Genomic DNA, 13153 nt, shown 5'->3' with positions numbered 1-13153 from the left:
TCCTCGTCGTTCCACCGCTGATCCCTGCCATATACTATAGGGGGGGAACCTCACTGCACCTTCCCACACGGGATTAATCCGAAGAAAGCTCCGTTGGGGCTCCTCTGGAGAGCCCGTAAGTCCGTTGTCGCGGGAGCTGCCGAAACGGGCGGCTTAGCTCCGCATCGCCGCAACCGGATGTCGTCCTCCCACAAGTCCTGAACGACGCGCTTGTTAGGTGAATTCAACATTCTGAATTCTCAGTGTATCCGAACAGGGGCCATAGTGTGGTGACATGGGGATTTTCACACTAACCTCATTGCAGTGTTAATGTAAGCCTACTTGTGACACAAATAAAGATTATTATTAAATACGGTACAACCTTCACAGACCTTCAATCCTCTGGTAACTCACCTGTGAGGATTGGAAAATGATCCTCAGAGCATCCGCTATTTCCTCCCTGGCTCCCTTTAACGTCTAGTGGTAACTTAAGCACCTTCAAGGATGCCAGTGTCTGCAGCACTGCTCTCTCATTATGCTTATTATATCTAATATTTCACAGTCTTCCTCTTCTAGAATGTCTATATCAACCCTCTCCCTCGTGAAGAAAGAGAAAAACTACTCATTGAGAACCCTGTCCATATCTTCAGCGTCAATGCCATAAGTTGTCTCCGATGAGCCCTAACCTTTCGCAAATGGGATAATTCTTTAGGTCAGGGGGTGGAGATATATTTGCAGGCTTCAACTGTCACTGTTGCATGTGTACCCGTGCCAACATTAATGTAATACTATGCTTTTTTTCAAAGCGACATATTGCTTCTTTGCCCCTTGCTAGGCCTGAACATAAAGCAATATACAAATACCTCAGTTGGCTTTTGTGAGACATTGAGCATGTAAACTGCAGTGGTGGCCAAACTGAAGGGTTTGGAAAGAGGGTGGCAGTGTCCCAGAAAGTGCCATTTAAGTTTGAATACTGTAATACAGACTGATACTTAGAATTTCTGCACTTGGGGTTTTCTGTGTTTTTTTTTTCAAAAGATTCAAATGTGAACTTAGTGAAAATCTTCTGATGTTGGGGCAAGAAGAGTTTTTGTTCTCGTCCTGTCATTTTGGAGTGACTGAATGCATGCAAAGAAGCCAGTCCTTTTCTGCTTCTGAGATTTGTTTACAATGCTGTATTTTTGATACTTTGATTCTGGTTTTTGCCTTGAAGCATAGTGGAAAAGGAACCACTAATTTCGGAAATGCTAATTGGTAAGAAGATATAACAAAAATAAATGCTGCAGCTCGTTTTTAATCTTTCACGGGATCAGAGGTGAGGTGGTAAGATGGATACAGAAATGGCTCGGTCACAGAAGGCAAAGGGTTGCAGTAGAAGGGTGTTTTTCTGAATGGAAGGTTGTGACTTGTGGTGTTCCACAGGGATCAGTGCTTGGGCCTCTTGTTTGTAGTGTACATAAACGATTTGGAGGAAAATGTAGCCGGTCTGATTAGTAACTTTGCGGATGACACCCAGGTTGGTGGAGTGGCAAATGGTGTTGAGGATTGTCAGAAGATACAGCAGGACATAGATAGGTTGGAGACTTGGGCAGAGAAATGGCAAAAGGAGTTTAATGCGGACAAATGTGAGGTAATGCATTTTGGTAGGTTTAACATAGAGGGGAAATGCATCGTAAATGGCAAAACTCTTAGGAATATAGAGAGTCCGAGAGATCTGGGCGTGCATGTCCACAGACCTTAAAGGTGGCAACACAAATGGACAGGGTAGTTAAGAAAGCATACGGGATGCTTGCCTTTATTGGATGGGGCATCTAGTATAAAAACTGGCAAGTCAATCTACAGTTGTATAAAACCTTGGTAAGGCCGCACTTGGAATATTGTGCACAGTTCTGGTCGTCACACTACCAGAAGGGTGTGGCGGCTTTGGAGAGGATGCAGAGGACATTTACCAAGATGTTGCCTGGTCTGGAGGGTGTTAGCTATGTGGAGAGGCTGAATAGACTCAGACTGTTTTCATTAGAAAGATGGAGTTGAGGGGTGACCTGGTAGACGTCTACACGATTATGAGGGGCATGGATAGAATGGATGGGCAGGCACTGTTTCCCGGGGTGGAGGGGTCAGTCACCAGGGGGCATAGGTTTAAGGTCCGTGCGCAAAATCTAGAGGAGATGTGTGAGGCAGGTTCTTTTACACAGAGGGTGGTGAGTGCCTGGAATGCTTTGCCAGGGGAGGTTGTGGAAGCAGATACGGCGTTGAAAAGGCATCTTGACAAACACATGGATAGGATGGGTTTTGAGGGATACAGCATAGGGAAGTGCTGAGGGTTCTGGCAAGGTTGGTATCATGACTGGTACAGGCTTGGCGGGCTGAAGGGCCTGTTCCTGTGCTGTATTAGTCTTTGTTCTTAGTTACACTCTTGTTCTTGTTTATAATGTACTGGTAAAAATACCAGTTTTTCTTTCATTTTGCCTACCAATATTTTTTCATATCCCTTCTTTGTTTTCCTAATTTCCTTCTTTACATCACCCTTGAATTTCTGTACTCTAGGCTTTCTACAAGAAAGCTTTTTGTGACTCTCATAAGCTCTCTTTCTCCTTTATCTTATACCCTGTGTGCTTCTAACTAATATGTCTATGCTGCCCTTCACACTGTTCATATTCCAAATTATATTAGGGTAGATGAAGTGTCCAACTATTACTGCCATATTGCTTTTGCACTCAGAAATTTGCCTACATTTTGTACTTCTAACTCCCTTCCATTATTTGGGGGTGTCATCGTACATTCCTAGCGATGTGGCTGCCCCTTTTATTTGAGCTCAGTCCATACAACCTCATTAGATGTTTCATTTAGTATATCATCCCTCCTCATAGCTGTAATTGATTGTTTAACCAGTAATGCTGCACCCTGCCAATTTTTATTCCCTTCTCTGCCCTGTCTAAAAGCTATAACCAGGAATGTTGAGCTGTCATTTCTGTCCCTCTTAAAGCCAAATTTCCATTATGGTGATCCTAACATGCTGTCATCTATCTATCTGCACCCTCAGCTCATTGACTTTGTTTACTATACTCTTTGCATTAACATCAGGGGCGGCATGGTGGCATAGCGGTTAGCACTGCTGCCTCAGCACCATGGGCCTGGGTTCAATACCGACCTTGGGTGACTGTGTGGAGTTTGCACTTCAGGTTTTCTCCGAGTTCTCCTGTTTCCTCCCACAGTCCAAAGATGTGTGGGTTAGGTGGTTATGGGGATAGGGTGGGCAAGTGGGCCTAGATAGGATGCTCTTTTAGAAGGTAGGTGCAGACTCGATGGGCCAAATGGCCTCCTGCACTGTAGGAATTTTATGGTTATGTTAAACCATTTCACACTGCCAAATTCCTGTACTGTACACTTTTTATCCTGTGTTTCTTCTGCCTTTCAGAGTCGTTCACTAATTTCCATCTCGTTCCCTGCTCTGAATTTGTCCTCTGGTTCCCATCCCCCTGCCAATCTAGTTTAAATCCCCCTCAATAGCACTAGCAAATCTCCCTATGAGGATATTTGTCCAAGTCTTCTTCAGGTATAGCCCATCCAGCTTGTACAGATCCCACCTTCCCCAGAATCAGTTCCAGAGATTACTACATGAGAGCTCATGCTTTTGAGCTCCTGCTTTTAAATCTGCTTCCATCTCCTTAAAACCTGCTTTCAGGGTCTCATCCCCTTTCCTACCTAAGTCATTGGTACCAATGTGAACCACAATCTCTGGCTGATCACCCTCTCCCAGAAAAATGTCCTGCAACTGCTCTGACACTCTAGCACCAGGTAGGCAACATAGCATCCTGCGGTCATGTTTACGACCACAAACAACTGTCTGTTGCCTAACTAACAAATCCCCTATCACAATTGCTCTCTCTTCTACAGCAGAGCCACCTGCATTGCCACAAACCTGGCTCCAACTAAACTCCTCCGAAAAGCCAATACCCTCACTAGAATCCAAAGCCAAAAACTGAATGATGAGTAGGACGTTTGGACTCCTCATTACTTGCCAATTTGCCTTGGGTTTTTAGTCACCCATCCTCTTACTGCCTCCACACTCCTAGCTTACAGTGTGACCATCTGAATCTGCTATCCACATAGCTTTCAGCTTCGTGGATGCACCTCTGACTCCAGCTGCTTTTCGAGCTCCAAAACCTGGAGCTCAGTTTTCTGCAGCTGGTGACACTTGCTGCATATGTGGTCATCTAACACACTGGTAACATCCACAATTTCCCATGTATTACAAGATGCACATTCCACGTGACCGAACTGTGCTGTAATAACTTCAATTACTTCCTTTATGTGAACTTTATTTTACTTTTGTTTACTTATACTACGTTATTTTACCTGGCAATGACTTAACTTTACTTCCCTATTGCTTGCGTTTCTTAACTTAAATCTACGTAGCTTTTTCCTTTAACATAATTGCATCTTTGTAATTTTCATTCACTTGACGACCATCCCGAACAACAGTATCTTACCAACCAATTAATTTCTGTTCTCCTGTGATCTTTCTCTTGGATATTTTCAAACTCCGCTATCCTCTGCAGCTTTTCAATTCCTGGCCTCCTGGAGGCAAACTCGCAGTAATTCCACTCTGTACTAGCTGCACTTTGTCGTCTTTTGGCACTTAGCCAAAATATCCATACGTTCCTATCGTGTTTATATTTGTACTAGATAGAGAGGGATGGTGTTTGTGCTTCCAGAGGTGAAAACTACTATTTTAAGTCTGAGGATCATCTGAAACAGCAAATTTGATTATTTTATTTCCAATATAGTCTCCAGAGTGTACATAGCCACCAGAGCGAGGTTATCATTGTCAGCAAATATTAGGGTGCAGGGGGCTCACAACAAGCTAAATGTTTTTCTGATTTTGAATGAAGTAGCCATGACAATTAAAACATATACACTTAGGCGTGCTAGGTTGGTTAACACTGTTAATTGGTTGTGAAATACTGAATTGGGTTTGTATGTTTTGCTGCAGAAACTCCTTGACAGATTTGAGTATGATGAAGAACATGATCGTTCAGACGAAACTAAGCAAGAAACATCTGCATCCCAGCTGTAAGAAATTCTTATTTATGCTGCTTTCTCTCACCTCTTTCCCCCCCCCCCCCCTCCCCAGTTTGTATATCTTGCTTTAAACAGAATGTAGCTTTATTTTGGTTGCAATATCATAGCGTCGTTATGGCACAGAAAGAAGCCACTTGATCTATCAAGTCCATGCCATGTCTCTGAGAGCAGTCCTGTCAGTCCCATTCCCTCACTCCATCTATGTAGTCCGTCATTCTCATAAATGACGAGTTCTGGTCATTACTACTTGCTGTGTAAACAAATATGTTCCTCCTCCTATTTCCCCCGCATCTTTTACCGCAAACCGTAAATGAGTGTCCTCTAATCGTAGTTCTATTAGCAAGTGGGAACAGCTTTTTGTCTCCTTTATTTAAGGTACTTTTGTACTTATTTTGTATACATCTATCAAATCTTCCCTCAATCTCCTTTGCTCCAAGGAAACGAGCCCCAGCTTCTCCAACCTAACCTTGTCGCTAAAATTCCCCATCCTGAGAACCATTCTAGTAAATTTCCTCTGCATCTTCTCGAGGACATATAATCATATCCTTCTTAAAGTGTGGTGACCAGAACTGGGTGCAATACTCTAGTTGTGGCCTAACCAGAGTTTTATAAAGATTTAGCATAAAATGTCTGCGTTTGCACTTGATATCTGTATTTATAAAGCACAAGATCGCATATGCTTTGTCATATACTATGTCCCTGTCCCCTTCAAAGATCTGTGTATATGAAACTCCAGGCCCCTTTGCCCTCATGCACTCTTTCGAACTATCATTTTGTATCTCTTCATTACTCGTTTCTCTGGTATTAATTTCTGTCTGCCTATTCTACTATCCTATCTATGCTGTCTACTGCTATCTATGTTGCAGTTAACTATATGAGCACTATTGTCTTATCCTCCAGTCTGCAGAGCAACATTTTATCATGACTTAGTTTTCTGCCGTAAAGCCAATAGTTTATCCAAGCTGACACTAGCACTCTTTTCCAATGAGCTTCAAGTTTGTTGTCTAGCCGTTTTTAAAAACAGATAAATTTAGATTACCCGATTATTTTTTTTCCCAATTAAGGGGCAATTTAGTGTTTCCAATCCACCTAACCTGCATATCTTTGGGTTGTGGGGGTGAGACCCACGCAGACACGGGGAGAATGTGCAAACTCCACTCCGGAGCTGTTATTGAACCCGAGTCCTCAGCGCCATAGACAGCAGTGCTAAGCACAATGCCACCTGGGGTCTAGCCGCTTTTGTGGTAAATGGAAATTAATATGTTGCAGATAACATTGAATGACTTCCAGTACTTCATTCATCATGGACACCACCCAGTCATTGGAAAAATGTGATATTTCCAACATTGAATTGGAAATTAAAGTTCTTGTCCATTGCATTTTCCACCACCTGATTGCCATGGATTCCTGGATTCCATTCTCTGTAATCTAATTTCTTAGCAATTCCATTATTGTCATCAGGAGGTTTTGCTGGGTATAAACAAGAGGAGGAATTATGGCTATATCTTCGAACCATGAGGTTTATGCTAATAAACTTTGATTACAATGAAAGTTTTCTGACTTGATTTGGATGCTTCGTAATTCTGTTACTTGCACTCTACGTTTATCAATTGTCAACACAATTATCCACAATTATCACTGGAATGCAGGCCACAAGATTTGGATCCATACAGAAAATTGAGAATATGACATTAGATTGGATTTGTTTATTGTCACGTGTACCGAGGTACAGTGAAAAGTATTTTTCTGCGTGCAGATCATTTAGAACATGAAAAGAAAAGACATAATAGGGCAACACAAGGTACACAATGTAAATACCTAGACATCGGCATTGGGTGAAGCATACAGGAGTGTAGTATTGATCAGGTCAGTCCATAGGAGGGTCGTTTAGGAGTCTGGTAACAGCGGGGAAGCTGTTTTTGAATCTGTTCGTGCGTGTTCTCAGACTTTTGCATCTCCTGCCCGATGGAAGAAGTTGGAAGAGTGAGTAAGCTGGGTGGGAGGTGTCTTTGATTATGCTGCCCGCTTTCCCAAGGCAGCGAGCAGGAGGTGCAGATAGTCAATGGATGGGAGATGGGTTTGTGTGATGGACTGGGCGATGTTCACGACTCTCTGAGGTTTCTTGCGGTCTTGGGCCGAGCAGTTGCTACACCAGGCTGTCATGCAACCAGATAGGATGATTTCTATGGTGCACCTGTAAAAGTTGGTAAGTGTCAATGTGGATATGCCGAATTTCCTGAGGAATTATAGGCGCTGTTGGGCTTTCTTGGCGGTAGCGTCGATGCGGGTGGACCAGGACAGATTTTTGTTGACGTGCTCACCTAGGAATTTGAAGCTGTCAACAATCTCCACCTCTGCCCCGTTGATGCAGACGAGGGTGTGTACAGTACTTTGCTTACTGAAGTCAATGTTTGCTGGCATTGAGGAGAGAGATTGTTGTTGTTACACCACTCCACTAGGTTCTCTATCTGGATTGGATTTGTTTATTGTGACGTGTACCGAGGTACAGTGAAAAGTATTTTTCTGCGAGCAGCTCAAACAGATCATTTTGTACATGAAAAGAAAATAAAAGAAAAAGAAAATTCATAATAGGGCAACACAAGGCACACAATGTAAACACGTAGACGGCGGCATCAGGTGAAGCATACAGGAGCGTAGTATTAATCAGGTCAGTCCATAAGCGGGTCGTTTAGGTGTCTGGTAACAGCGGGGAAGAAGCCGTTTCTAATCTGTTCGTGCGTGTTCTCAGACTTTTGTACCTCCTGCCCGATGGAAGAAGATGGAAGAGTAAGTAAACTGGGTGGGAAGAGTCTTTCATGATGATTATCTCCCTCCTGCATTCTGACTTGTCGTTGTTCGAGATCCGACCCACTATGGTCACGTCGGCAGCAAACTTGCAAATGGAGTTGGAACCAAATTTTGCCACATGTTAGAAGTTGTTATTTGAGATGCAATTTTTGTTGATTTAATGCACAGTAACTGTGTAATTAGCTAACGATATTAACTTTGGGAAGTTTTGATTGCACAATTAAAGATTTATAATTTAACCCAGTAATACAGTATTTGGTATTTTTGGGTGCTTTTATCAGCATTCTTGGCATGTTAATTTTCGTGAAAATAAATTGGAATTAAGGCAGTATCGCCATCATTCTTGATCAAACATTATGTTTAATAAGAGCACTCCTATCATGTGCCATTGCATTAGACGGTCATAACATATTTGGCTTTGAAGTCATCAAATATTGCAGGAGAGATGCTGAAGCATTAGATGATTAGTACCTTACAGAATAGCAGATAGCGCATTAATGTATCTTCAGATATTTCAAGTTATACTTCACAAGCAAAAATGATTGGATTGGATTTTGTTTATTGTCACGTGTACCGTGGTACAGTGAAAAATATTTTTCAGCGAGCAGCTCAACAGATCATTAAGTACATGAAAAGAAAAGGAAATGAAAGAAAATACATAATAGGGCAACACAAGGTACACAATGTAACTACTTAACACTGGCATCGAGTGAAGCATACAGGGGTGTAGTGTTAAATCAGGTCAGTCCATAAGAGGGTTGTTTGAGTCTGGAACAATCCTTAAAACATGTTGTTAAATTCCTCCTGTTTGGTTCTACATAACCATTACCCAAAGCAGCACATCAGAAAAAAAGGTTATCGCAGAAAGAAGTGGTACCATGTGAAATGCAGTTCGCCTGCGGTATGTCATGTTGCAATGTGCAAAAATCCTGCATCTCTTGTCTGCAAGCTGCCTTTTATTCAAATAATTCATCCTGGTTTTCTCTTTCTCTCTTCCTCTCTCTCTTCCTCTCTCTCTCTCTCTCCCCCCTTCCCAGGGCAGGGATTGCTATCAGGATGCAATTCCCATGTACCAAAACATGATTGTAATATTTTATTGCCAAAAACGGTCAACATTCACAAAGATTTGAAAATCAACATTCCACATATTACACTAACCATTAATTAACAAGGAAACATCACTGTTCCATATTGTTACCAATACAAAGCTATATCAGCTATTTTCACATTAAACAAACACACAATATCACCCCTCACAAATTCCTCAACAGAAACTGAGGATAAGCCTGAGAATGTTATTATGTCCAGAACTTTGTCGTAGAAATTATCTGTCCAGCAATGCGTTACTTCCACATATCAGTGCTGTTCTCCTGTGCAGGCCCTCCCACAAGGCCCAATCTCATCAGAACCAAATTCTGACATCCATATATTTCACTGGCGCTCATGGTGCAGTTGAACATCCTCAACTTCCCGTGTGTTTAACCCGTAGCGACGTGCCAGTTACATGTAGCACTCACCACAGCAGCAACAAAAGCATCAGGTGGCCCATTTGGATCAATGTCGGCATCATGTCCCTCGGCATCATCTTGCTTCAACCGGATTGCCGTTTGGACTAATGAGCCGGGTGTTCAGGTCCCAGGTATCTTGGAAAAAATTGACCTTCTTTCCGGCTACAGAAAAGAAAGGAAAGAGAAACGGCAGCCTCCAGGCATTTGCATCTACCAGCAGGAGCAAGCAGCAAACACCTGCAGTTGTGAAGTGCTCTCACAACTAATCTTTTAGACTCTGTTGATGGATGTTAAATACAGTGTAATTTAAGGTAATAAGGTGAACCGGTGTTGGACGTTGAATAGTTAATCGCACTCCGATCTGTATATAAAGAGTCGGCCACCACTGCGTCTGGGATTAGAATGGATTAATAAGCTCTGACAATCAATAAATAGTCTTCACTAAAGCATCCTAGTCTTTGTGTCTTCACAACCAGGATTGGGAATTCCACTGACGGAGCTGATAGTGAGTGCTCCTGTGTTGTTTGAGCATCATTATGGTTAATCTGATGTAAACACTCATACTTAATAGCAGAGATCACTGAATAGTGGCATGGTTGATTGTTTCTCCCTGTAAGAACCAATTGTAATGTACTTACTAACATCCCAGTTTACTATCAGCACAGAGCTGGATCTAATTTGTTTGTATTACTCGATATGACACAATTTACCAAGCAGCCGGGAGGAAATTGCAAGCTGTGCATATGATCCCCAGTACAGAATTATTTTTTCACCTCTTATAGAAGTGCTGTTGTTTGCTTGTGTGTGGTAAATGGTTTACCTCTTTGATTTTCAGACCTCTTGTAACTGAGACCATGAACACATCACTTTTTCAGCAGCTGGCTGAGCAATTCCAGCAGCAAAACTTTGAGCAACTTCGGCAGCAGCTAATGGAGCAACAGCAGACACAGCAGGTATGGCCAGATGTATGAAAGATAATTGTTAATATAATTGGCACAAACTGTTATAGTGTAGTTCACACCCAAGATTGAGAGGAAATGACATGCATTTAGTGATGGCAATGCAGCTTGTGCCTCTGTTAAGATGTGCCTTGAAACAATTTATTTCTGTACCTGTATTTTCATTTAGCATGAGGGCGTAGAAGTTTTTTATATTTGAATCTTGATAACACAAAACATATTGATCAAATTAAGTTTTCATACAATGACTACACGTTGTAAAATTTGTCAACACTTTGCAAGTTATAATTCCTGCAAACCATCATTCATGCTTCACTTGTTAAATGATTTCTCATAACTTATGATCAGCACTACACTTCTCCATTTCTGAAGTATTTCATTTTCTTTACACTATATCAGGCTAGATTTATCTTGTTACAGCCCATAAATACCATGTTTCTAAGTCAGAACATATACAGTAATTTGCATTTCGATTACCATCAAATTCATTGTTTTGCAGTTGACTCACCATAACTTGCATGCAAGTGGGAAGGGATATTCTTTTTAATACTATCAATTTGTGAACTATGGGATGAATTGTAACAATGTATGGTGGGCCTTAATTTTGTGGAACATAATGAGCGCTCTTGGTCATGTTTTTAAAAAAAAAAAAAAAATGTATTATAAATTTAAAGTACCCAATTCATATTTTCCAATTAAGGGGCAATTTAATGTGGCCAATCCACCTAGCCTGCACATCTATGGGTTGTGGGGGTTAAACCCACGCAGACACTGGGAGAATGTGCAAACTCCACATGGACAGTGACCCAGAGCCGGGATCGAACCTGGGACCTCGGCGCCGTGAGACAACCATGCTAACCACTGTGCCACCGTGCTGCCCTCTTGGTCATGATTATACTGGTGCTAAGAAAACAGCTTCATTTGTTCTGCAAATTATTATGTCTGGACACTTACTTTCCAGTAAAGAAAATCTGTACATGCTGTATTTTGATAACCAAAAGGGTATTTCAGGATAAAAGCAAATTACTGCGGATGCTAGAATCTGAAACCAAAGAGAAAATGCTGGAAAATCTCAGCAGGTCTGGCAGCATCTGTAGGGAGAGAAAAGAGCTAGATGACTCTTTGGCAAAGTATTTGAGGACATGGGCTATAGAGAATGAACCTTTATGTACAGATTTGTATTTGTGAAATACTTTATTTTTGCAGAATACCACTTTGGACAATCAGGAAGTAACTTTTGGATCTGAGCAGTCAGTGACCCCTTCCCAGAGCAGCACTCACCATCAGCAACAAGAGCAGGAGATCAGAGTGGAGGATCCTCTTGAGCAGCAGCAACAGGTAGACAATTTTTTGAAGTTACAAAATATATTGAATGTGATAATCAGGTTGATGAAAAAATATTTGACTTTTTTGTTGAATCTGAGATCTAAACTGGTGCAACTTTTATTTTGTTCTGTTAAGGCATATCTGTTAACATCACTCCTTGGAGTGGTTATATTAGATTTGCTAATTATTCGGGACCTTCTCTTGGATCAACTTGACTGTCGACAATTATCTCGACAAGTGTTGAATAAGAGAAGTGGAAATTAAATCTAATTGCCTGATCAATATATATGTTATTTAAAAATCACCAAATCCATGATTGAGTTTGAGCATTAATTGTGTCTCTGTTAGAGTTTACCCTGCTGAAGGAGGCTGTTTGCACTATCATCAATACCAAGTCTTAGCTAGAACTATCAAAAACAAATCTATTGTTCTCTTGCTCCCTTGGCTTTTTATATTCCTCTGCTTCCACTGTTCCCTTTGATAAAGCATTCCATTCTCGAATAGAATCTTTGCATAAAGAAATTGGTTTGAATCAAGGCATTTCATTGAACTGTAGAATATCCACAGCATAGAAAGAGGCCCTTCAGCCTATCATGTTGCTAAATGCAATTCCCTTGCTGCAACAATGGAATAGTGCCCGGATCTCAAGTACATCACAAACTGTTTGGACAACGTCACCTTAACGCCTCATTTATTTATTGCCTGGTTATTAATGTTGCTATTAAATACATTTATTTCCACTACCTTTTGCTATTCTGAACCATTTTGGAGAGAGGAAATAATGTAGAGCAGGGTTCCCCAAACTTTCCAGCCGCAGTGTCTCGTGACTTCCCAAGAGATTGGGGAACCCAAACGTTCTTATAATGTCAATGACATGTTTTAGCCACCTCACATGAATCCCCTCCCAAAGCCCCTCCTACATAGCACCAAGTTTATTTTCCAGGATTTATATTGTTTGTTAATGCATTATCAGGATGAGGTTGACACTATCAAGGTAACAATTTCTCTTATTGAGTAAAAGTAGTTACCCCCAGCGCAGCCGCCACACCTTCACTGCATAGGCCGCTGCTCCGCTCGCTCAGTCACTTTTCTGCCCAGTTAACAACAAAAAAGCAAGAAATCAAATTGGTTAATCAGAACCCCGCCTCTGAGCATTGGCTACTGATAGGCTGGATAGTGAGCTTATCAGAAGCCAATGCTCAGAGTCCAGCTCTGATTTGGCAATTTGATGATTTTTTTTGTTTGTTTGTTTTGTGGCCGTTGACCTTTCCCAAATCTTTGCTTCTTCACTTACACATGAATTTTAGATTTTTTTTCGGGTTTTTAACCACGGAGGACCCCCCTGGAGGCCTCAGAACACCGGGGTTCTGCAGACCCCAGTTTGGGAACCCCTGGTGTAGAGAAAGTTCTTGCAGTTTCATAAAGTAAATATTGTTGTGAGGCAACATTCAATGGCAGTATTTCATTTCTGCACTATTCCTTGTTAAC

General features: G+C 41.5%; 1 protein-coding gene across 1 annotated transcript in view; it reads left to right on the top strand.

Annotated features, from left to right (window-relative positions):
- Positions 1-13153, top strand: part of tiam2a (TIAM Rac1 associated GEF 2a) — a 214871-nt gene that overhangs the window by 151013 nt on the left and 50705 nt on the right. Inside the window, 3 exon segments of the mRNA XM_072507711.1 lie at positions 4976-5055; positions 10216-10333; positions 11546-11677. Of these exon segments, the coding sequence (XP_072363812.1) occupies positions 4976-5055; positions 10216-10333; positions 11546-11677 (330 nt within the window).

The sequence above is a fragment of the Scyliorhinus torazame genome, chromosome 1 (assembly GCF_047496885.1).
Source record: "Scyliorhinus torazame isolate Kashiwa2021f chromosome 1, sScyTor2.1, whole genome shotgun sequence".
In the NCBI taxonomy this organism is placed as follows: Eukaryota; Metazoa; Chordata; class Chondrichthyes; order Carcharhiniformes; family Scyliorhinidae; genus Scyliorhinus; species Scyliorhinus torazame.
Note: the sequence above shows the minus strand (reverse complement) of the source record. Positions and strands in the feature narration are given on the sequence as shown.